This window comes from Pristis pectinata, chromosome 21, assembly GCF_009764475.1.
Source record: "Pristis pectinata isolate sPriPec2 chromosome 21, sPriPec2.1.pri, whole genome shotgun sequence".
In the NCBI taxonomy this organism is placed as follows: Eukaryota; Metazoa; Chordata; class Chondrichthyes; order Rhinopristiformes; family Pristidae; genus Pristis; species Pristis pectinata.
In genome coordinates, this window is record NC_067425.1 from 20,298,140 (window position 1) to 20,324,569 (window position 26,430).

General features: G+C 38.2%; 1 protein-coding gene across 1 annotated transcript in view; it reads left to right on the forward strand.

The window, feature by feature from the left end:
• LOC127581200 (rab effector Noc2-like) overlaps positions 1–26,430 on the forward strand; it is a 157,447-nt gene that overhangs the window by 64,604 nt on the left and 66,413 nt on the right. Inside the window, exon 6 of the mRNA XM_052035314.1 lies at positions 24,828–24,914. Within this exon, the coding sequence (XP_051891274.1) occupies positions 24,828–24,914 (87 nt within the window). The remainder of the gene's footprint in view (positions 1–24,827; positions 24,915–26,430) is intronic.

Here is a 26,430-nt window from a genome sequence, read left to right on the forward strand (position 1 = left end):
CTCTGTTTTCTTCATTGTCTTTTGGACAAAGATCACATAAGTGATTTTGTTTTATATTCTGCTTTATCTTCATGCACCCTTAGTAATTGATTTTCTGCACCTGTGGATTATTAGAGATAACAGTTTTGTTTTTCTCTCAGCATTCCTCTCAGTGTAATAAAATTCTCCTCTTCTTGCTGGAGAATATTAGGCTTTCATTCTCCCTTGCTGTGCATGAACTGAGTGCTGTTTATAATCCGTTGTGTGTTTGTGCCTAATTTTATTTTGTTGAAAGCTGCAATGATGGAACAGACCAGATGTTTGTTTCCTATGCTGAAAAGATTATTAAAGTGGAGACTATTAAATGTAAATGAAACACCTTAAGTTGTTATTATTCAGCTTCTGATGCAAGAGATATACTCAGAGGCCATTTTCAGGTCATGCTTGGCTTGTTTAGAGTCAGGATATTGGAAGTAATAAAGAGATTACCTCCTTGAGTATGGTATTTTGTTTCTATTTTCCCGTTCTGCTACATTTTCTTTCTGTTTCCCCCCCTTCTTGAGATATTGACTCCAATCTGAGATCTATTCCCTTCTATCTCTTCCAAGTGGTGATCCTCAGGTGTGCACTTCCACCTAGATATGATTATTTATGGCAACTGGACGAGATTGTGCATTCATTTGACACCCGTGTCTGAACATCTCCGGTCAAATCATAAAGAGTAAGAACCCTGCATGATTCTCCCCATCTCCAGCTTTGAGCCCCACAGCCAATGGTACCTTTCAGCAGAAATCATTGACCAATAATGAACAGAGGAACTTGTACTTGGAACTTGCCATCCAAAGCATTAGGAACATGGTATTTTTTCAGCACTACATGAGAGCTGAGTTATGTTGGTAGAAAATTGTCTTCACGTTGTTTCCTATTGAAGGGACGGGACAATACCTAATTTTAAAACAAATTAATATTTGTTGAGAAGAGAATTTAGAGAACAGAATAAAATCACAGAGATTTGAAAACATTTAAAGCATTGTGGGCATTATCTTTATTGACAGTAAACAAAGAGCTTAAGTAGTTCAATTATCTGTGAGGGAAGAAGCTTTTTGCCCTTTTCATGCATAGTATTCCTGGGATGATGTTAAAGAGGAGAATTAAGTATATCAATTAGCTAAGTAAAATATGTCCTGTACCAAGAATATATTATTGGAATTTCCAGTACACAGCCTATGTACGTGAAAGGATATTGGTTCTTTTCTCCAATCTACGTGGAAGGAAGCAGGAACTAGTCTTTTATTCCACGTAAGATAAAAAAAATGGTTACCTGCTGTTCTATATATAGCTCAAATTATCTTATTATTTATCGTTCCATGGCGAGGGAATTTTCTCAAACAATCATAGTGCACTAATTGTGAAGCAGCAGCACAACCAAGACAAGTCAAAGTTTATCTGATCAAATGGACAAATGCCCGACTGGCTCACCAATATCTTTTGATTCTTCTTAGGACTAACCAGAGTGTTAAGCTGATATTGGGCCCACTCTGGAGAGCTCTTCCTCCCACTGTCGGTATAGTTGCAGGCTCAAGTTGGATATTTATGCTTTTTTGTAATCATAGCTCTGCATATTTCATAACTGGCCTCCTGTGTGTTTATATTGTGATTACATTTTCACTGACTCTAGCAGCAACATGTATAAATGTTCCCCATGCTTCCCAGATGTTCCTCTATTTGACTCACACCTGAGACCACACTCCAGAAATGCCTGATCCCAGTTCACCATATTCCTGCAATCTGAGGTCTCTGCACATCTCTTATTCCAGGTCCTCACAATATTCTATTTCCATTACTTCCTTGTATCTGCCTACACCCTGTCTCTTTCCCCTGTAATGCTGCTACATACCTATAATTATCTGGAGCTCGGTCACCACTCTCTGCTATCAATCTCTTCGCTTGGTATGTAGCAATCAAGGCAGCATATTTTTTCTACATTGGATAAACAAAGAAAATCCTGAAATTTAATCCCCATAAATAGATTCTTCTTAAGTACTAATTTCCTTTATCTATCAAATGAGCTTTTGATTGTAATTTAACACTGTGATTGTTTTCTCCATTAAATATTTGGTGCTCTTTGAAATGGCAGTTAAACTTTTGACAATGCATTTTAAGCTTTTCGGGAAAGGAAACGAGTACATCAGATAAATAGGTGAGAAATATAAATGCTAAAAAATACATAAACAAAACATTGGAAATACATGGAAGGTTCATGAAGGAAAAGGGGTCCATGGGTTTTGGGTGTGGACAAGTCAGCAGAAAAGGAAACTAGAAATCAAATGATCTTTTTAATATTGAATAAAACAAAAGGAAATCGAAGGAAATAATCTGATCCCCCGACAAAAGTGAAATATAGTGGTTGCTTTAAATCTAAAATTGAAACAAAGTACTGGAAACAACCAGTGGGTAGGACAGAAAATGAGCTGATTTTTCAAGCTGATGATCCATCATCAAAAGTGGGTGATGAACAGTTCAAAACAAATACTGAGGGATAGCAGGGGAGGCCAGTGCAAAGGCAAAATGGGAAGCGGTGACGATCAGTGGAGGATGCATCACTCTCATCACTTTGAAATAACTAAAAGATATATAGGTGTGTAAATAGGTACACAAGATAGGGAAAAGCCATGAGAAGGTTACTTTGGGGAGAAGAATTTGCAAATTTGGAAAAGACTGGGATTTCACAACAAACTCATGAACACCTTATACTGAGATTGAGGTCTCAGGGATGAGTTCAGAATGTAAGATTTGTTTAAGGGATGGGTATTTTTTTCAATCTATAAAGGGACATTGGATATAGTTAGGTTTGAGTTTGGGATGCACTGTGTGAAGTGGTCATGTTTGTGCAGAATATAGAAATCTTTGTTTTTGTCGATGAGAAACGCCTCTTTGGTTCTTGATGTGCACAGAACTTTGATTATAATGAGCTTTGGTCAAAATGATGTCCACTACTGGCAGCTTTTACAGAAGTGATCTGGCAGTTCAAATAGCTCCTAAGTGTTCAGTCAGTCTGCATCAATGTGGCTTGTAAATCAGAGTGGTAACATCAGTATCCATCCACTGGCTTTCAATTCGTGAATTTCAGTTTAGATTTGCTTTTTCAAAAAGTGACTGGTATGATTGACAGGTATTAAACTGGTGCATTGAAAGCTATGACCAAATTAACTATAACTTTACATATCATATCAACATTCTTCATTCATCTTTAGTAGTACATATTTTTGTCATAAATACTTGCTAATTACATTATCACAATAACTGATAAATTCACTCAAACATTCTTTCATCTATGTCTACTTGGGGATGTGGACTCCAGGATTTTATTGGATAAATTAGATCAGTTACTTAACTCTGAAATGATTCGGCATCTTTCTGAGGTAGTTAGTTTATTATGGTGAACCTTTACTCAAAATTTCAAAGTGCTTTATTAACTGCATTGTCAACCAAAATTTGCAGTTCGACTGTGTGATGTTGACCAGATAACTGAGATCAACACAGGCCCAAATTCTGAAATATTCTGTTTATATCTATGAGAAAAATATGATTAGGCTGTAATGACTCATAACAAAGTTATGATTTTAAAGCTAGGTTCAACATTTAATATTGTAGTGAGAGAGATTGATGTAACATGTTGATTTCTAATTGGCTTTCAAAGGGATGCGGCCTCCTCAATGGAGAAGTTTTCTCCGACCTTATAGGAATCTTTTCCTATACACCACCCATACTAATATTTTGCTATTTTATTTAGGTTAATCAGAGTTCAGTGCCTTTGAAACTAAACCTGAATTAATCCAGTCTTTTTTTTTGTTTCTATTTTTGAAGCAATGGAGAGAATTTGCAAAACTCTTGTGTTGTGAAGATGATACATAAGTAAATATTTCCTTAATTTATTGAGATAAACTTCTGCATCTGGAATAATAAATGTTAGTATTGGGGCTATAAATCTGCTTTTCTATATACGCTACTGCATTTTTTTTACTATTAGTAAAACTGTTACAGCTTGAGAGGGGCTATTAACTATGCCTAGTGCTTATAAATAGAAAATGTACATCAAGGGAGGCCGGAAGAAATGGTGGGTCTGCAACAGCTTGAAAAATTATAGTGACAAAGATCAGAGGTGGAGCTAAGTTATAGAGAAGAGTTTAGGTTCTTTTGATTATAAAATCTGAAAATGGTACAACTATTTGTTAGGCTTGTCATGTATCATGGTAGAGTATTAATTGACATTTGAAAAAGTGGGGAATGAGACCTTTAAGTCAGCATGGATTTATCTATCTGACCTGACATTCTTTTGAAGAAGTAACAGGGCGGATTAATGATAGTGATGCTGTAGATCGGTAACTTGTGGCCATTCAGAAAGCATTTCACCAAATATCATATAATAGACAAATATAAAATAGAAGCAGACCTGGTTTAAAGCTGCCTGTCTGGCAAAAGGATGGGAGGGACAATTAATACTCAATAGATGCTTATTTGATTGGAGAGTAATGAGCAGTGGGGTACTCCAGGCATCAATATTTTGGACATTGTTCTATTTGTCAAATAGAAAATGCCCAAACCTGACTCAGGAAGTATGGTTTTAAAGTTTGCGGGTTGTTATTAAACTTGACAACGTAGTAAGATACTGTGCTTAGTGAAATGGACAAAAACGTGGAAAACACTTTATAATACTATGGCTTAAAAAGGTTCAGAAGGTATTTGCCAGTTCGTTGCCAGGGATGATGTACTTCTGTCATGAGAAGAGACTGGAATGTTAGACAGCTCACTTTGGCACACAAAATTATGGAGATCTTCAAGGTGATGGTAAGAGTTTGCTTTGGCATGGGCCAGCAGCAAGGGATCGTAAAGTTAAAATCATTGCAGAAGTTGTGGAGGAAAGGTGAAGAGAAGTTATTTTACTCTTGGGCTGTTGGTCTTCACCTAATAATAATTTAAAAGATAATGATAAAAAAAAATTCCAGAAGAGGAGTTGGACGGATGCTTGAGAATGAAGAGCTTACCTCCTTATGGGTAAAATGTGATAACGCCTTGTGGGACTAAATATGATAACTCTTTCAAAGATCCATCAGTGGTGGATGAATGGGTTTCTTCTGGGCTCTGTTTCTATGTGAGTGTTATAATTATACCTAATCACACAATTTAGATTAAATGCATCACCATGCTATTCCTAAAACATGGAGAGGTATATAATCTGAATGGTACAGTTCTGAGCAATGCAAGAGCAGGTCTGTTGGGTATATAGTCACAAATGTGACAGAGAAGGTCAGAGAGAGTTAAAAAACATACAGAGACAGTTTTATAAAAAAGGGTTTGACACAAAAAGGTGGTAGCAGGTTTTCTGTAAGAAATTTCCTTAAACAGATGTCTGTGTACTTGAAGAGGATGAACTTGCAGAGTGATAGGAAAATAGTGATGCTGTATACTAAATTGGACAGCTTTCAAATAAGTAGTCCAGGCTTCTCCTATGAGTTAGTTCTATTGTTGCTACATAATTACATGCAAGCCATTCAGATATTGATTCATGTTCGTAATGTCAACAACAAAGGGCAATGTGGAGCCATTTTAATGGAAGTTCTGTCAAACATAGAAAAGGATACTATTAATCAGTACAATGAAATGAAGAGATAAACATCATGGTTCAGCTGCAATAAGATTTTCCATTACCTAGTAATGATATTAGTCTACAAAAATCAGATGTTATCTAGCTCCTAATAACTTTAGTGAAAATAAGACATGTTGAGTATTGTTCCTTTCATTTGTGTTAATAATAGAAGCAATAAAAGCAGTAAGTAGCCTGATCTCTCAGATTCCTCATGCCCTTTGTTTAGTCCAGAGTGTGCTGCTTCAAAGTGGTCATGAAGTAAATATTCACTTCAGAATGGTTGTATCACTTAGACTGTCCGAGCAAGAGAGTAAAAATGGTGCCAATTAGAGACATTGATCATGAAATAATGTTCCATTATTTTACTCTGACTGTGAAATTTATCTTTGATTCTCAAAGTCTGTTTCTGCAATGAAAATAAAAAAAAACTATTGATGCTGGAAATCTGAAATAAAAACAGAAAATGCTGGCAACACTCAGCAGGTCAGGTAGTATTGGTGGAAAGAGGAAGAGTTAACATTTCAGGTTGAAGGCCCTTCAATAGAACTTTTGATCATATTGGCTAATACGTGGCTGTTTTAGTAATATTGTAAATAGGTGGATGTTAGAAATTTGCAGAATCAATAGTGATGTTAAAGTGCCTTGGTTTTCCATATGTGTAATATGCCTTAATCATGTGCAGGTGAGCAGATGTGGTTAAGCATCAAATTATTCTGAATATCATGGGGGCAAGGTAAGGTTGAATTGCTGAATGTGATTTGAAGGGAAAAGAAGAATTAACTAATGGCATTTTGCAACAGTCTTTGCTGAACCTCTGAAAACAAGCAGAATGCTAATCACTCATCAAAGCTTTCATTAGCTACTATTCACAGCATAATGAGCCATTACCTTTCGAAAATAATTTGAACAATAATGATGCAGACTTTTATGAGCTTTTGTCTTGCTGTCTAAAATTGTCATGGGGCCACATAACTTTTTTTCTATATATTTTTATGGAGAGAGTGAAAAGTAATTTTGTGTATGATTACATTAGTTCTCAATACCTTGGAGGTGATTCCAATATACAGCATAATTCCACCTAAATAATGTGATTGCAAGGTTCTGAAGTTATGTGCAGGTTTTTACAGTATCTCATTTTGACTTCAGCGGAAAAACTACAGTCATGGAAACGTGGCTGTTGAGGTTTACAATGGCTGTTTACCCCTTTCCCTGGGGATCTGTTGGCCTCCTGTTAAAGTTATTTCGGAAATGGAAATCCCCATGGAATCTGTGGGCCAATGGAATATGATTAAATTGAGACAATTTCAATCCTGAATGCTGTTCAAAAAAACAAATAGAATAAAACAATAATCTCTAAAACATGACCAGCTCTTATATGTAATTCTATCCAAAATAATTATTGCTCTTATTGTTAAAAAGTTTCTTCTGTAATTCATTATAAACAATGTGAGTTTAAATTTAAGGTTGTATTGTAGCAATATTCAATGTAAGCCATGTATAAATGTTAGCCTTAGGATGCTTTAATTTAGTGAAATTGCTAAATTCACTCATGATGTAAATGTTCCTCCTTTAATTAATGGCATTTTGGAAATATTAGTTTATTTTTACAAATATAATTCAGGATTACTGTATCCCACAGAGATTTAGATACAAAATTCTGTAGATTTTCAATAGCATTTGCTGGGTATCACCATATTTTCATTTGATTTTTAACAATATCTTCAGAAGCAATATGCAATTTGCCTATAATGGCTATTTGTTTGTATGATTACAATAAATGCCTGGTTTCTGATGCATTGGAGGCCACTACTACAGTTCTGCAATGAAGAATTTGGCAAATGGTCTGCTCAGCTGCTATTATTTTTTAAGAGACAGCTTGGACGTTTTTGAGGCTCTATTCAGAACAGAATATTTCCAGAACTTGCTGAATACTACATAACCAAAATGAGATCTTTTCTGAGTGCATGCACGTGTGTGTGTGGTGTGTGCGCGTGTGGTGTGTGCGCGCGCGCGCATGCAAGGGTTACCAGTATATCAGGATTGTCATGGAGTTTTCCAGGAATGAAGATTAATCTTTAGGTGATTTTCTCCTGCAACAAGGGAGCAAAATTATGAAGGCATTAAAAAGTTGTTTTTATGGTTTCTTTTTTAGTTGTTCTACTGTAGAAATATTGGAGAGAGTAGGATAAAAGGATTTTGATGACAGGGTTAATCAGCAGGTGATGAGGGTCGGATATCTCTGCCAATTAGCTTGTGTTGGCATTGCTCTTTGATGAATGGTTATGTTGGACAGCAATTAGCAAGAGCTAAGGGGGCAGGGTCTTTGGAGGCAGGATGATCATGTGACTGTCTCCAGGAACTCATTTGGAGTTGAAGATCCAGGAAAACAATTAAAAAAAGTACTAACTTACAGCTGACCGATGGTTCTAGAGTTGAATTTTGTTTTCCTCCAGCAGATGGCACAATAGCCTTCCTCCATCACTGATTTATGTTGGAAATTATTCAGCATTTCAAACTAAACTAAAACTCCTGCTAACTATGGATTTACTTTAATTTTTGATGGCATAATACTTATAAGTGTTTGATCATTAACTTGTTTTATCCTCCAGTAATATCTGTATTGTTTCGTGTTTGGTTCGAATCAAGCATCTGCATGAAATTAATATGACTAAATGATAAGTGGAAGATTATATTTGTGACAAGGATAAGTTTCCCTCTGTTTTACAAAATAATGATATATTTAGCATTAGTCATGCCACCTCCATTGATGCATATGGTTATTTTGATTGGAAAATTTAAAAAGTTCATAAAAATTAACATAAATAAAAATAGGAATAAGCCAACAAGATCCCTTGAGTACTCTTTCATTAAACAAGACCATGGTTGATCCTTGGCCTTGTCCACTTTCATTTAGTGCCCAGAAATCTTTTAATCTTGATTTTGGATATACTTGATGTCAGAGCATTCACAGGCTTTGGAGGTAAAAGATTCCAAGAATTTACAAATGGAAATTTCTCTTTACCTCAGTGCTCAATGACTGATTCCTTATTCTGAGACTATGTCTCCTAATTTTAGATTCTCCGGCTAGAGGAAAGACCTTCCCAAATCTACCCTGTCATTTTTCTCAACTAACACTTTGTAAATGCATTTTTAGTGAGTACTGATGGATTGATTTATAGAGTAGCCACAAACAATCAGTCTCTGCATCTCTGTGTGATTGCTTCAAGTTACCTGTGTATCAAATAAAGGACAGATGTGACATTTCATCCCATTTTATATTTATATTTGGCAGTTGTCAGTCATTCATTTATTTGAAAAAAAAGAGCAAGATAAGAAGCTGCAGGTTGTTCTGTATCAATAAGTGGAGTAGTGGCAATTGTGTTATATAAAATCTTGGCAGTAGAATACATTGGATCAGAGAGTCAGATTCATCATAGTCAGGCAATTATAATCTGTGGTGAATGATCGAAATACAGGCTGGCTTTGATCCAGTTTATCATGGTGCACTATCAACAACTGGAGAACAAACCACTGCACTGCAATATAAAATGGTTACAATTTAATTATAGTAATAGTAATTAAGATTCTGTTGCTTATAATACTCTAATAATAAAATTAGAATGCAACAAAAAAGCTTTTGCTTCATCTATTTCTCAGTGTCATGAGGCAGAGATTTTGAAAAAGTGATAAAATATCTTGCAGAGTTCTAATGGAAGTAGTATACAGTAGTTATTTTCATTATATGGAAGCATTTGCATCATTTTGTCACCATTGTTTCATCTTGGACAGGGAACTTAATTGGAGGATCTCTAGGAATAAAAGGTATTCTACAAGTATAGCAGTAGAAAGAGAATTGTTGTATGTGAGTACGATTGCTGAAAGAGGAGGCTAGTTAGTTAGCAGAGGATAAAACAAAAAATAGTGGGAATAGTTAACTGTTTTATCCAGTGTTGTTTCTAAAATTAATTTTATGGTTGGGGTGTGGGGGTGTTGGGGGTGTGTGTGTGTGTGTGTGTGTGTGTGTGCGAGCGTGTGTTTGGGGTGGAATGGGGGGTATTGGGAGATGATGTCTGAATTAGTTAAAAGTGAAATGGGAGATATTTTGGAGAAGTTGGTTAGCTAGTTTAGTTTCGGAACTTCCTGTGGAAAACATGGAAAGAAATAGCAGTAATTATAATTCAGATCTCTTAGGTTTAGATTTGGATAAGTAACCAATGGAATACCCATTTTTAAAAGTTGAAGCCAAGCCAATCCTGTGAATTAAAGGATTAATTCGCTTAACATCTGTAATGAAGATAATTTGGAATCTATAAAATAAAATTACTTAAACATTCAGTTAAACAGAACATTGTTGAAAGTTGTAGATCTGATGTAAGGGTTAATTATATTTAATAATATATATTTTGAGAAGGTCACTAATTGGTATGGAGATGGGGAAATGCAATGCGTATAGTGTACATTAGTGTTGAAAAGGACTTTGACAAGGTATTGCATTGACTATTGAAAAGGTGAAGCAATATGAAATTAGACAGAAAATAACTAATAGGAGTGAGCATCGATTAGAAGGGAGGAAGTGATTAAGAGTAGTTTCTCAGTGAGGCTCGCAGTTCATAGTGGTGTCCTGCAGGGTTTAATTGACTGCATGCATCATGAATTTGGAAATGGGGCTGGAGGGAATGGTTTTCTTATTTGCAAGCCGTATTAAACCAGTGAAGTGGAAGAAGAATTTTGTACAAGATTGTGAAGCTGTGGGCTACACTACATGGCTGAAGAAGAGCCAAGGATAGCATTTAAGAATTGATTGGGAGGTTGTTGAAAGCAAGGGAGTCAAAGGGATATGAATAGGATAGGCACATGGGATTAGGACTACTGCTTGTGTGGATGATAAAGCCCAACAAAAAGGTGATGTCTAGATAATAATAAGTGAAAGTTTAATTGATGATTTGGATATGTTAAATAGAAATTTTATTCATTTAACTGGGCTATTTTCTTACAAATCTACAGGACAATGGGATTTTGTGGTATCAGCAGAAATAATTACATTTTATTGAACTAAAAGTAAGACCAGAATTATTTTGCAGCTTGTAGAATAGTTAACAAAGGGTTTGTAATTGAACAAGAAATTAGCTTCTGGAGAAAGGGTTCTGAGACTCTGTGTTTGATGTTGCAAATGATATTAGAAAATGTGCTCAGAATTTGAAAATAGCTTTTTGAGGGTGCCATCAAATTGTAATTTAGATCAATAATGGAAGAATACAATGTACTCCTTCAAAGAAATCTCAAACTACAGATTATATTCATGAATTTATAACAGTTTTTAAATTGTGTGCTCTCTTCAGTCACAGCGTGGAAGAAATTTGATTTGTATTTTTAATAGGAGGAAGATAAAACTTGAATTCATTGATCTGGCGAAATAACCAAGAGGCTGGGTTTGTAAGCTGCTTTCCAAAATTGACTGAAGCTGCTGTGAAGTTGGCATTTACAAGATTTGAAACTCCAACAGTGGTCCCTTAATAACCACTCAGCTAGCTGCATTGTGCCTATTTGCTTTCAGGCAATGAGATATCACAACTACATGACATTCTACATGTGGCTTGTGGGTAATGTGAGGTGCAAAATGACATAGAATCATAAAATGATTACCGCTCAGGTGGAGGCCATCCAGCCCTCATGCCTGTGCTGGCTCTCTACCAGAGCAACACTATGATCCACCAACTGCCTTTCCCTGCAATCTTGTAAAGTTTTCTTGTGTATCCAACGAAACCTGCTCTCCACCACATATCCAGGGAGTGCATTCAAGGTTCCAACCACAGGCAGTGTAGAAATGTTTTTCCTCATGGTCCTCTTAATCCTCTTCCTCCCTGTTTCATACCAGTGACCTCTAGTCTTTGAGTCCCTCCCTCCAAAGGCAACAACTTGCCTTGATCTGCTTTGTGCAGATTCCCAATCATTTTATATACTTATATCAAATTTTTCCTCAGCCTTTTCTTCTTTGATAACAGCAGTCCCAGGCTCTCTAGTCTATCCTTAAATCTGTAGTCCTTCATCCAAGGTACCATTGTCATGAATCTTTTCTAGGCCCTCTCGAATACCTTCATATAGAACATAGAAAACCTACAGCACAATACAGGCCCTTCGGCCCACAAAGTTGTGCTGAACATGTCCCTACCTTAGAAATTACTAGGCTTACCCATAGCCCTCTAATTTTCTAAGCTCCATGTAACCTATCCAAACATCTCTTAAAAGACCCTATTGTATCCGCCCTCCACTGCGTTGCTGGCAGCCCATTCCACGCACTCACCACTCTCTGAGTAAAAACTTACCCCTGACATCTCCTCTGTACCTACTCCCCAGCACCTAAACCGTGTCCTCTGGTGGCAACCATTTCAGCCCTGGGGAAAAAGCCTCGACTTGCATGATCAATGCCTCTCATCATCTTGTACACCTCTATAGGTCACCTCTCATCCTCCGTCGCTCAAGGAGAAAAGGCTGAGTTCACTCAACCTGTTTTCAGTTTTTCCCATAATACAGTGACCAGAATTGAGCAGAACATTCCAGTTGGGAGTGAGTGTTTTTATAAAGGTTCAACACCAATCCCTGCTTTATACTCCACGCCTCATTTGATAAAAACCCAAAATTGCTATTAACTGCTTTCTCAGCCAGTGCTGCCACTTTCAATGATTTGTTGCACCCATACCCCTAGGTCCTTTTGCTCTTGAACCCCTTTTAGCACAATATCCTTATTCTTATTGCTGTTTCTCATTCTTCCTATCAAAATTCATCATCTCATATTTCTTTGCATTAAACTTTATCTGTCGTGTTCCACCTTTTTCACCAGGGCTGTTATATCCTGCTGCAATTCATCACTATCCTCTCATAGTTCCCAGTTCGTAAACCGTGGCCTGCATTCCCCAGTCCAGGTCATGACATAGGAAAAAAAGCAAAGACCCCAACACTGGTCCTGGGGAATGCTACTATTCTTCTTCCCACAGTCCAAAAAAACAACCATTCACCATGACCCTCTGTTGTATTTTACTTGGCCAAGTTTGTATTCATGCTATCATACCACATGAACCGCATTACCCTCATTAACTCTTTCAAATTAGTTTAATATGATTTGCTCCAAAACAGATCCCTGCTGGATTGCCTTGATTAATCTATTCCTGTCCAGGTTATTGTTAATCTTCTCCAGGATCAATATTTCTAAAAGCTTTCCTACTGCCAAGGTTAAATTGACTGGCCTAGAGTTGCTGGCTTAGTCCCCTTGTTTGAACTAGGGAATAACACTCTCCAGTCCTCTGGCAGCAGCCCTATATCCAAAGAAACTGGAAGATCATGGTTGTGCCTTGGTGATTTTCATCCTGTGTTTTCCCTCAAAATACTAGGATGCATCTCATCTGGTCCCGCTGACTACCTATCTTAAGTTTAGTTATTTACTCTGCTTTGTCTCCTTCATTTGTCTCCCGCTCAAGTCCTCCATATTTCCTCATCTGGCAGCAAAAATATTGGAGCTAATCAGCAGTCACAATCTTTGCAGCTCTTGTCCAATATAAAGAAATGGAAAACACAAGAATTAAATGCAGAGCAGTCACCCAAGAGTCTGATACTCAGTGGGAATGCTGACAGGTAAGTTGGACAACATTACATTCCAAATAGATTTTGGTGGATAATCACATGTCAGGTGTAAATAAAGAAATATTTGGAGGTGAAGATGATCATATGAAGGGTATCCATCTAACTTATGCAAATCGATGGAAGTGGCACACATTGTATTGTACACTAAGTCCATGTTATCCACAAGGGATACAGGCATGGACTTCCAAAAAATGCCGATAAACTTGGCGCTCATCCTTTGTATCTAATAGACTCCAAATAAATATAAGTATACCCTAAAAGCATAACCTGCATTCATAGCACATTACAATATTTAAAGTACCTAAAAGGAAATAGTATTAGCTAACAAACTGCTTCAGGTGAAGATATTGATACCTAGAACCAGTGACCAGTTTTGAAACTGCATGGCACAGCTGTCATTGAGTCACAGAGTTATACAGCACAGAAACAGGCCCTTCAATCCAACCCATCCATGCCAACCAAGCTACCTACTTGAGCTACTCCCGGTTGCCTGTGTTTGACCCATATGCCTCTCAACTACTCCTATCCATGTACCTATCCAAATGTCTTTCAAATGTAATTGTAAAGAAAGCCATGTAAAGAAAGATCTCTGTTAGATCAGTGCATTGTAGGGAGCTACTTGACACAAGTGATCTGGAAACTGATCACCATATTCACACAGACATTGATTGATACCCTAATGTGTACATGTATGTAGATGTATTTGAACAAAAAAATTCAAGATGGGATTTGGGGTTGATCTCACAAGTGCATAGATTCATAAAAATTTGATTAACGAGGACTGAGTCTACTGACATTTCTTGCTAGGTGTAGCTGTGCCTTCTTACCTGATCTGATAAGGGGCTTAAACCTTCTATAGCAGAGGGTGGCCATGTTCTTACAACTGTAAAAGCGAGGAGTGTAGTTGGTTCCACAGTGGAAGATTGACTTTCCTCCAAATGATTCGATTTCTACTGCTAATGCACTCTGGAGCCTTCCTCTTGTTCTTTTGTCATAAGTTCCTTCAGGAGTGTTTCAACAAATGTATCAGTGAAATGCACACACTCAGTGCTCTGCACCAAATCTGTCCACCACTTTTCAACTGATGCATGTCCAGGTTCGTAACAAAATCTTTTAAAATCTTCTGACAGTGTTGAGCCCTTTACATGACTGCAGTCGTTTGAAACCTCAGTAATGTTCCCAATATGAGATATTTCTAATGCCTGGTGTTTATCTAGTTAAGCTGGTGCCAGGAGCCTCTGTGGAATCAGCATCAATGTTGCTGGGTAGGCAGAAATCTCAGATTTCAAATACTCATAAGTGACAAAAACAATACAGGTTATTGAGTTCCATCTGTAATTGTGTCTGGAGCTTATAAGAGCTTCACAGCTCTGCTACTTGGTGTTCTATGTGAGCCTTTTACAAGTTATCTCTCTTCTCTGTGGAGGTGTATATGAAATCCAAGGCTGGATTTAATTATTGTGTACTGGTGCAAATCAGATCCTAATGGGGTCTATGGTATAAAACTCACCGTCGTGGTACTGCAGTAGTAGAACATAGAACGTCGAACTGTACAGCACAGGAACAGGCCCTTCGGCCCACAATGTTGTGCTGAACTAATTAAACTAATGACCCCTAATCCCTCTGCCTGCTCATGATTCATATCCTCCATTCTCTGCATATTTAAGAGCCTCACAGTGCACCACATTCAGGTGTTTAAAGGTATTTAAAATATTTTCCTTGTTAGTTGTGTCCTATGATAAACCCTTTAAGGTCTATCTGTAAGACTATATGCAGATATGTTGCTCATGGCAACTATATTCCTGTATAAACAGGGCCAAATATCAGCTTCGGTTGCTAAGATACAACAAAGCACACGCACTTACAACTTTATTCTCTCTGAGCCAAATCTTTCTTCCCATCTAACTAATCTCACACTCAATGACTTAGTTTCCTGTACTTCATAAAGTTTGACAAAAATGAAACAATAATTGTGCAATCAGAATTCTTCATCCTCCCTCAAGCGCAAATGCATACTCCGATAAAGAGGCAGTTTCTCCTTGAAAATAAATCTCAATATGAAATGAGTTTGTCCTCACAATTAATTGAAGAAACCAAGCAAAAAGTACTCAAAGATAAAGAAAAATATTCTGTCAGTACAGCTGCTTGATAATTACTAATGTGTCTTGGGAAATTCTATGCCCAGCTTGCATTCAGCTCAGAGATATTTAATGTTGTACACCAATAGTTATTACATAATAAATGCATACTTGCCTTTATTAGTTGAGACATTGAGTTCATGAGTCAGGAAGTTAGGTTGCAGATTTATAAAACTCTGGTTAGGCCACATCTGGAGCATTGAATTCAATTCTGGTTGCCCCATTATAGGAAGCTCAACGGGCTTAGGTGAGAATGGGTATGAGGTGAGATTTATAGAGTGGGGATAAGTTACTAGTTTATTTATTGTAGTTGCATTAGACAATGCCATAGCAGTATGCATCTGGGATGAGTGTTATGTTTGGAGTGCCAGATGTGGGGACCCTGGGAGACTACCAGCCTCCCCGAGGACTACATCTGCGCAAAGTGCATTGAGATGCGGCTCCTCAAGGAACGTGTTGAGATTCTGGAGCAGCAGCTTGATGACCTTCGGCTGATTAGGGAAAGTGAGGAGGAGATAGACAGAAGCTACAAAGATTATGTAGAGAGTACCTCTGTGGCGCTCCCCCTCAAAAATCGGTATCTCATTTTAGATTCCGTTAGAGAGGATAACATGATAGAGGAAGACCATGGCAAACAGGAGTTTGGCACCGTACCTGGTGCAGTGGTCCAGCAGGAAAGGAGAAATGTAGTGGTCACTGGGGACTCTATAGTGAGGAGAACAGATAAGAGATTCTGCGAACCTGACAACAATACCCGGATGGTGTGTTGCCTCCCTGGTGCTAGGGTACGGGATGTCTCGGACCAGGTCCAGAATATTCTGAGGGGAGAGGGTGATCAGCCAAAAGTCTTGGTACATGTAGGTACCAATGACATAGGTAGAAAAAGAGAGGAGGTCCTGAAGGAAGATTACAAGGAGCTAGGAAGAAGGACCTCCAGGGCAGTAATCTCAGGATTACTACCTGTGCCATGTGCTAATGACAGTAAGAATAGAAAGATATGGCAGATGAATGCATGGCTGAGAGACTGGTGCAGGGGGTAGGACTTCAGATTCTTGGATCATTGGGACCTTTTTTGGGAGAGGTATGACCTATTCACAAAGGATGGGTTACACCTGAACTCCAAAGGGTCCAATATCCTGGCGGGAATGTTTAATATAGCTGTTGGGGAGGGTTTAAACTAATTTGGCAGGGGGAAGGAAACCAGGATGTTAGGATAGAGGAAGAGGTGTATAGGAGCAAGTCCGAGACAGTGTGCAGTGAAGATGGAAAGAAGGACAGGCAGGTGAAAAGACAGGATAGTTTGCTGAACAATAGATATACAGCAAAATCAGCAGCAGATACTGGTCTAAATGTACTATAGTTAAACACACGTAGCATTAGGAATAAGGTGGATGACCTAGTGGCACAGCTACAGATCAAAAAATATGACATTGTGGTAATCATCGAGTCATTAGCTTAAGGAAGGCTGTGAGTTGGGAACTAAATGTCCAGGGGTACACAGTGTATAGGAAAGATAGGCAGGTAGGCAGAGGGGGTGGTGTGGCCCTGATGGTTAGCAATGATATAAAATCAATAGAGAGAAGGGACATCGGGTCAGAAGAAGTTGAATCATTATGGGTGGAGCTAAGAAATGGCAAGGGTAAAAGGACAATAATAGCAGTTATATATAGGCCCCCTAACAGCAGCCAGGATGTGGACTATAAATTACAGCTAGAAATAGAAAAAGTGTGTCAGAGAGACAATGTCAAGATAATTATGGGGGATTTTAACATGAAGGTGGATTGGGAAAGCCAGGAAGGCAGTGGATCTCAAGAGAGCAAGTTTGTGGAAGGTCTATGGGATGGCTTTTTGGAGCAACTTGTTGATGAGCCCACCAGGGAATTGGCTGTTTTGGATTGGGTGCTGTGTAACGAACCAGAAGTGATTAGGGAACTAAAGGGAAAGGAACCATTAGGAAGTAGCGATCACAATATGATTGAGTTCAGTTTCAAATTTGAAAAGGAGAAGCTGATATCAGATGTGTCAATATTTCAGTGGAACAAAGGAAATTACAGTGGCATGAGAGAGGAACTGGCCCAAATTGATTGGAAGAGTAAGCTAGTTGGAGGGACGGCAGAGCAGAAATGGATGGAATTTCTACAAGAAATAAGGAAAATGCAGGATAGATATACTCCAAGAAAAAAAGTTATGAATGGAAAAATGGCACAAATGTGGATAATGAGAGAGGTGAAGGCTAAAATAAAAGCAAAAGGGAGGGCATACAAGGAAGAAAAAATTAGTGGGAAAACAGAAGACTGGGAAACTTTTAAAAACTTAAAGAAAGAAACTAAGAAGGTCATTAGGAAAGAAAAGATGAATTATGAAAGGAAATTGGCAGATAACATTCAAAAAGGTACCAAGAGTTTTTTTAAATATATGAAGAGTAAAAGAGAGACATGGGTTGATATAGGACCAATTGAAAATGGTGCGGGAGAGATTATAATGGATGATAAAGAGATGGCAGAAGAACTAAATGAGTATTTTGCATCGGTCTTCACTGTGGAGGACACCAGCAATGTACCGGATAGTCAGGGATCTCAGGGGATAGAACTGAATTCAGTTAAGATTACTAGAGAGAAAGTGATCAGGAAGCTAAATGGACTAAAGGCAGATAAGTGTCCCAGACCGGATGAGGTGCACCCCCAGGTTCTGAAAGAGGTGTCTTCAGAGACTGCGGAGGCATTGGTGATAATTTTCCAGGAATCGATAGACTCCGGCCTGGTTCCGGAGGACTGGAAGGTCGCAAATGTAATTCTGCTGTATAAGGAGCATGGGAGGCAGCATAAAGGAAATTTAAGACCTATTAGTCTGACATTGGTGGTGGGTAAGTTATTGGATTTGATCCTCAAGGATGAGGTTATGGAATACCTGGAGGTGCAAGGCAAGATAGGCCCAAGTCAGCATGGTTTTGTGAAGGGAAGATCCTGCCTGACCAACCTATTGGAGTTTTTTGAGGAAATCTCAGATAGGGTGGATAAGGGAGAGGCTGTGGATATTGTGTATTTAGACTTTCAAAAGGCCTTTGACAAGGTGCCGCACAAGAGGCTGATTAATAAGATGAGAGCTCATGGGATTTCAGGTAGGATATTGGAATGGGTGGAGCATTGGCTGGTAGGCAGAAAGCAAAGGGTGGGAATAAAGGGATCCTGTTCTGGTTGGCTACCAGTTTCTAGTGGTGTTCTGCAGGGGTTGGTGTTGGGGCCACTTCTTTTTACTTTGTACGTTAATGATTTGGATGATGGACTAAATGGTTTTGTGGTTAAGTTTGCAGACGACACCAAGATAGGTGGAGGAGTAGGGAGTATTAAAGGAATAGGAAGGTTGCAGAGAGACTTAGATAGTTTAGGAGTGTGGGCAAAGAAATGGCAGATGAGATTCAATGTTGAGAAATGTGCCATTGTACACTTTGGAAAATGAAATAAACAGGCAGATTATTATCTAGATGGGGAGAAAATTCAAAGTACAGAAGTACAAAGGGACTTGGGGGTACTCGTGCAGGATACCCTAAAGGTTAACCACCAGGTCGGATCGGCGGTAAAGAAAGCGAATGCTATGTTAGCATTCATCTCAAGAAGTATAAAGTGTAAAAGTAAGGAGGTGTTGATGAGGCTCTGTGGGGCACTGGTGAGGCCTCATTTGGAGTACCTTGCACAGTTTTGGGCCCCTTATCTTAGGAAGGATGTACTGATGTTGGAGAGGGTTCAGAAGAGACTTACGAGGATGACTCCCGGAATGAAAGGGCTTAGTTGTGATGAGCGTTTGTCGGCTCTTGGACTCTGTTCATTGGAGTACAGAAGAATGAGAGGGGACCTCATAGAAACATTTAGAATGTTGAAAGGACTGGACAGAGTAGATGTGGTTAAGCTGTTCCCCCTGGTGGGTGAGTCCAGGACTAGAGGGCACAGTCTTAGAATTAGAGGGTACCGGTTTAAAACAGAAATGAGGAGAAATTTCTTTAGCCAGAGGGTAGTGAAATTATGGAATTCTTTGCCACGTACAGCTGTGGAGGCCCAATCATTGGGGGTGTTTAAGGAAGAGATTGATAGGTATCTAATTAGTCAAGGTATCAAGGGATATGGGGATAAGGCTGGAAATTGGGGCTAGAGAGAAATAACCTTAGCTTAGCTCATGGAGCAGACTCGATAGGCCAAATGGCCTATTCTGCTCCTTTGTCTTGTGATCTTGTGAAGCATGTGGAAGCTATAGAGAGGGTGCAGAAGAGATTTTCCAGGATGTTGGAATAGAGGGCATGTGCTATAAGGAGTGGTCGGCTAAACCAGGATTGTTTTCTCTGGAGCAGTTGAGGCTGAGGCAAGACCTGATAGAAGCCTATAAAATTCTGAGCAGCATAGATAGAATAGACAGCCAGTATCTTTTTCCAAGGGTCGAAATGTCTAATTCTAGCGGGCATGCATTTAGGGTGGGAGGAGGTAAGTTCAAAGAAGATGGGTGGGGCAAGTTTTTTTACACAGAATGTGGTGGGTGCCTGGAGTGCGCTGCCAGGAATGGTGGTGGAGGCAGATATGATAGAGGTATTTATAAGGTTCTTAGAATGGCACATGAATATAGTGCTCTTCTTGATCCCCTATTTAAAGACACATGAAACGTTATGTATGTCCATAAAAACCACAATTGTATTTTCTTAAACATATGTAACTTAATTTGGATATATTAATAATCTCTGCACAATTGAAACAACAGGATATCCACATTAATGACTATACTGATTAATCTCAATTGTTGTTCATTTAATAAAATTCAAAATTTGCACATAGTTTAAATGACAGAAAATGGAATGGTCATGTTGAGTTTCAATATTTTGGTGCAAAGATATCCCAGTTCATAATTTAAAATAAGTAAACATCTGACAATGGAGAGCTCCTACAGTACATCTGTTTGCTAGTATCAGTGAACACAAGTATGATTATTTGAAAACTTTGAGATTTCTCAGTTCAAGTGGACACTTATCAGGACCTTGACAGATTAATTTAATGGTTAGTTTTAAAGTAGAGAAAGAATTTGCATTTGCTGTTTAAGATAATTTTGACATCAGTATTTTAATTTTTTGATTTTTCCCTACAAAGACCTTTCAAAGAAACTGAAATGTTTCAAGTGGATTAGGCATTGACATGGGGAATGGTTTATACAATGTGAGCAGGGAATCAATTGTGTGTATATTGCCTTTGTTGATAGCTTTATTTCTTTTTAACCAAATGATGACAAATTAGATTACAAAACATAGTTTTGGATTTGCATGTTGTTTTCGTGTTGTTAGCTAGGTGTCAGAGAGTGGTTTAAATATTTGCTGCTGAATTTAAGACTGAAGTTAAAACACAAATCTGATGTTGTTCTTAATGAATGACTTATTGGTATTGGTTTATTATTGTCACTTGTTCTGGGGTACAGTGAAAAACTTGTCTTGCATACTGTTCGTACAGGTCAATTCATTACACAGTGCAGATACATTGAGTTAGTACAGAGTGCATTGAGGTTGTACAGGTAAAGAAAAAACAGTAACAGAGGACAGCATAAAGTGCAACAGCTACAGGGAAGTGCATTGCAGGTAGACAATAAGGTGCAAGGTCACAGCAAGGTAGATTGTAAGGTCAAGAGTCCATCTCATCGTATAATGGAACCGTTCAATAGTCTTATCACAGTGGGATAGAAGCTGTCCTTGAGTCTGTTCGTATGTGCCTTCAGGCTCCTGTATCTTCTGCCTGATGGGAGAGGAGAGAAGCGAGAATGACTGGGGTGGACGGGGTCTTTGATTATGCTGGCTGCTTCACCAAGGCAGTGAGAGGTATAGACAGAGTCCATGGAAATTTCTTTTATTGAAAGATATTTGAGATGAAAGTTTTAATATAAGGCAGATAGGATGATATGGTGGTTAAGTACACTATTCTTTTAATTCTGGCATATTGGATTAAAAGCAGGCAAACCAGATTGTTTGTGTTGTTCTTTTTCATATCTGTAAGGATTTTAAATTTAAGAGACTTAGTTTAAGCCCATATCACAAAACTAACTATAACTGGAAATTTCACTAACACAACCTATAAGGATTGCTGATGTGTGAAATGGAAATGTCATATTGGTGATGGGGTGTTCTCCTGAAATTAGCAGGGGATCTCACACAATCTTTGTCTCTGCCCTTAATACTTAACCCTGGTACTGCTAGCGTAAGGTTTGGAAATGTTCCATTCCTCAGCAGTGACACCTTTCAACTTGTTGCACTGTCAGTAAGATGAGCTGATAGTTGCCCTGTAATGTTGGGAATTGAGGCTGAATGAAAGAACAAGAAGTGATTTTACCACTGAGCTGAATCATAAAAAGAAATAGAAGTGGGACATTATTCCACAGTAAAGTGCTAGTTTACATCTAAATACGACGTGTGTTATAATCTTAAAATGGGCAATTTCTTACACCAACCTGCAATTAAGATAATTAAACATTAAAGCTTAGATATTGTAAGTGATATTAGCAGATAAACACAATGATTTCATTGACATTCCACTATTCACTATTGTGGTGATGACATTAGCCCATTTTAAATGGTCAAAACTAGGTTTTGAGTACTTGCCAACAGAATATGATTCAACCCAGTCAAGTAGTGTGGGTATGGTCTCCAGATGGTATGACATTGTGCTATCAACTCTGACTGGAGGTATTCCTGGAGGTTTGATTACACAACATCTGCCCATGTGATAAAGTTTCTTCAGTGATCAGGTGAAGGAAGAAACACCAAAGGGATGTACAGGGAAGAAACAATTTGGGCGGGGCATGGTTTCAACCAGATTATAACAGCAACTGAGAGAAATAGTGGTAAAACTCAGGATTTCCCTTTTAGAATCTCAAATGACAAATTATACAAGAATCAAAAGGAAAAAACAGATAAAAATTTTATTTGAGACCAAAAATCACAAAGCCAAACCTGCCAAATAACTAATCTCTCCATTTTCACATAGCACACACACTATTGATTAGCATTAAAATTTCAAGGAAATGTCTTGATAATATACCATGATTAATGTTTTCTTGAGGGCAAGGCAAGAAGGGACAACAGTATAATCTTCCAACAACTCCAGTGCTCTGAACGAGTATTTTCTACCATGAGATACAAAGCATATGTGCATGGAAGATAGAAAATCTCAGCAGAGCTGTGTGTTGGGCATATGGGTTTGAGTTAATTATTTGGAAGCAAATCACAGTGCCTTATTTCTCTGGATTCTTTTGCATAGGGGCACTCAGGAGTGTTGCAGAAAGAAATTGAGTTGGCAGGTAGAATGCTTCTCCACATCACTGAAAACTCACTGAGTTGTCTGCACCTATTGTACTACTTTCTGTATTAAAGATGTGGAATAATCATAATTGAAGCTGTTGAACAACAACTTATTGTTGTGTAAAAGAGATGAGGTGGTTTAATCTGGCCTGATAGAAAATATGCATCACAGTAATACCTGATTTAATATGGTTGTTAAGTTAAAATCATTAATCTATTCATATTTTAGATAATTACAAGTCTGAGTAAATAATATGGAAGAAATTGCCTGCACCTTATTAATCCTGATTACATTTTAGAAAGACATTGTTGATGTGAAAATCAATCTTTTGCTAAGTAAAATGTCTAAAACAGCATACAAAGCAAAAACAACTTGTATTGACCTAACACCTTTAACGTAGAGAAATACTCCAAGCATAATTGGACAAAACTGGAGACAGAGTCAAAGGAAAAGGGTGATTAAGTTTAGTCAAAGATGTGTTTCAAAATATCTCAATAGATTCACGCTTGAAGTTACAGCAAAAATGGACCATGTTGTGGACCAGACTTGGGGAACATCATGTTCAGTGACAGGAAAAGAGAGAGAAATTGGAGGCAGTTTGCAAGGACAGCTAGGGGGAGATGAGAATGATTTTTGAGTTTAATAAAGATGTATGTGGTATTTGAAAGGGAGGATGCTTTATTTTAGGAGAGGGAACCATAATCTTCCAACAACTCCAGTGCTCCGAATGAGTATTTTCTACCATGAGATACAAAGCATATGTGCATGGAAGACAGAAAATCTCAGCAGAGCTGTGTGTTGGGCATATGGGTTTGAGTTAATTATTTGGAAGCAAACCCCAGTGCCTTATTTCTCTGGATTCTTTTGCATAGGGGCACTCAGGAGTGTTGCAGAAAGAAATTGAGTTTTAATACTTCTTGCCATGATGACCACATTAATTAATGAAGTAAATAAGTTGGCAGATCCTGGAGTAATGACCAATTTTGCCATGGAGAGCAAGGCTCATTAGTACTAGACCTGGTGATGGATGACAAATCCATTTATGCATCAAGTATATTAAACTTTCAAACCATTGGACCTCTGGTATTCAGAAGCCAACGGCCATGGCAGGGAAAATGACTGGAGTGGGAGTGTGTAAAGGCATTGCCGTGGACAGGTACATTCATTTGGAGGAGTCTAGCTCTGCAGTTTGATTGTGTGTGGAAAATATCATGTCAAATTGAAATAAAATGCTAGTAGTTGGGAATTTGAAAACTAAATTGTAAATGTCATGGGGTGGGGAGAAAGTTTGTTCCAGCTGCAGACACAGATGGAAATGGGATTGCCAGGTGGCATCAAGTTGTAGCTGGTGATGAGTAGAAGGCATTGGCCAGAATGGTCAAAGCGTTGGAAATCAAGAAGCTATGTGAGAAGGTGGGGCCATGTGCCATGTATCCTTAGGGCAGAAGGGCAGTGAACCTGGAGAATTCAATATGAGTTGAGTTGGAGATTAAAATTGCTGAGGGTTGCAATGAAGCAGGAGAGGGGAGAGGATATTTGGCGCAAAAATCACGCCAGAGTTTGGAGATGGTAGAGGATTTTAAAATAGTTCCAGAGGGATGGAACAAGATGGGGTGCTGGAAGGAAGAGAAAATACCAGAGGAGTCAAAGGAGAGACAAGTGTGGTAACCACACTATTACCACAAGGATTTAAATAGGGAAGATGGGGTAAGTGCAGTCAAGTGAGAAGATATTCATCGACCACGCAGACTCTAAAGGGATATTCAGAGGTCAATTTTCCAGAGGTATGGCGATCTAACAAAAACGTTTAAATAAAGAGCTGTACTCCCAAGATTATCATGTAGTTTCTCTCGCCCTTTGTTAAGCAACATTATGCGAGGAATAACCTGAAAAACAGAGCCTTGCTCATCACCACTGGACATTGGCAATAAGTTATTACCAATCTGAGTTATGTTTTTAATAAAGTCAATACTGGAAAGGATTTCAACATCAAGGGACTAATTGCAATTGAAGGTTCTTTGTGCATTAAGAAACTGTCAGTGGCTGGCTATGCTAGAGGCTGGTTCTCCATTATTAGTTTGATTACTGAGGTGCTGATTTTTTTCTTTGCAGAAAGTCTGCATAAAGTGTGGAATTGAGACACTTGGGAGTCAGCGGAAACCCGTTTGGCTTTGCAAAATATGCAGTGAGGGAAGAGAGGTAAGTTGCAGAATTTGTGGAATGTTGTGCAGTTTAGATCTCCTTTAAACTGAACCCTTTTGAGTATTTATGCACAAGAATGGCACTGTAACCCTTGTGTGCAAATTAATATCTAGGCAGTATGCATTTGTGAATGCTTAATATTCACTTAAGTGTGAATAATTGTTAACATATCTATTAAATATTAAATTTTCCAAAGAAATATACGTTTTATTGAAACTCATTCAAGTATTTATAGCTTTCATATATTGAAAAGCACCATGATTAGAATTTTCAATGTGGCTCTGTTTAAGCTCTCACCAGTTAATGTTAATCTTAAGATGGTAGCTGTGGAAGCAATTCATTGTGCAATTCATTCCATGAGCAATTGTGGAAGCAATTCATTGTTGATCCATATTAAAAATTAAATGTAAAGAAAAAATCCCTTCTTATGTTTCACTTCTGTTACTTGTCAACAAGCTCCCAACAATATCAATTGTTGAAAACCAGTCTTGGTAATCAATATTGAATTATTTTTGTCATCATTAAACAACCGACAAAATTCATCATGATAAACATATACAGATATCCCTTAATTTACGAAAGTTTGGTTTGCGAATTTTAGCTATAATACATGTGATTTTGTTAGGGTAAGTATCCATGATTGGCACAGCTTTTTTCCTGATATAAAAAAGCAATTCCTTCATGTTAACAGGCTGAGAGAGATATAAATATTAGTAATAAGAAGCAATTGAAATCCCAAGTGCAGCTCTGTCAACAAAGTTTGCTATCCACTAGATTAACAGTCTTGCTGAAATAGACTGCAATTTACACAGACCGTTGACATAAGTATCTAATGAAATAAGCCACAGCACATTGACAAAATAATCTACAGGAAACAGACCTCCATTGGTTGCAACAGAATGTTCCCCCAGAAGAAATTCATGTGTTATGAAGGGCAGAGATGTTGTAAAAGACAGAATGGGGAAAAGAAAAGGTTTAAGTGTGTTATATTTGTATTTTGGGGAGGCAGTATGTTCAGGAACTGTAGCAGCAGAAAATTTTCCATAGGAGCTGAAACAAGTCATCAAGGAAGGTGAGTAAACCCAAACAAGTGTTTAACATGGATTATATGGGCCTCATTTGGAAGAGGATGTCATTATGGGCATTCACCTTGAGGGATGAGAAAACTGCTCCAGACTTATTGGCTGCCAAAGACAGCCTTATTCTTTTTGGAGGCAATGCTGATGGTGATTGTAAACTTAAGCCTCTCTTCATTGACCACGCAGACTCTAAAGGGATATTCAGAGGTCAATTTTCCAGAGGTATGACGATCTAATAAAAACTTTTAGATAAAGAGCTGTACTCCCAAGATTGTCATGTAGTTTCTCTCGCCCTTTGTTGAGTGAGGAATATGCGAGGAATAACCTGAAAAATGGAGCCTTGCTCATCACCACTGGACATCTGGTTAGCATTGAGGATACGGCTGATGGCATCCAGGTTGAACTTTTGCACCCTAACGCCACCTCGTTATTAC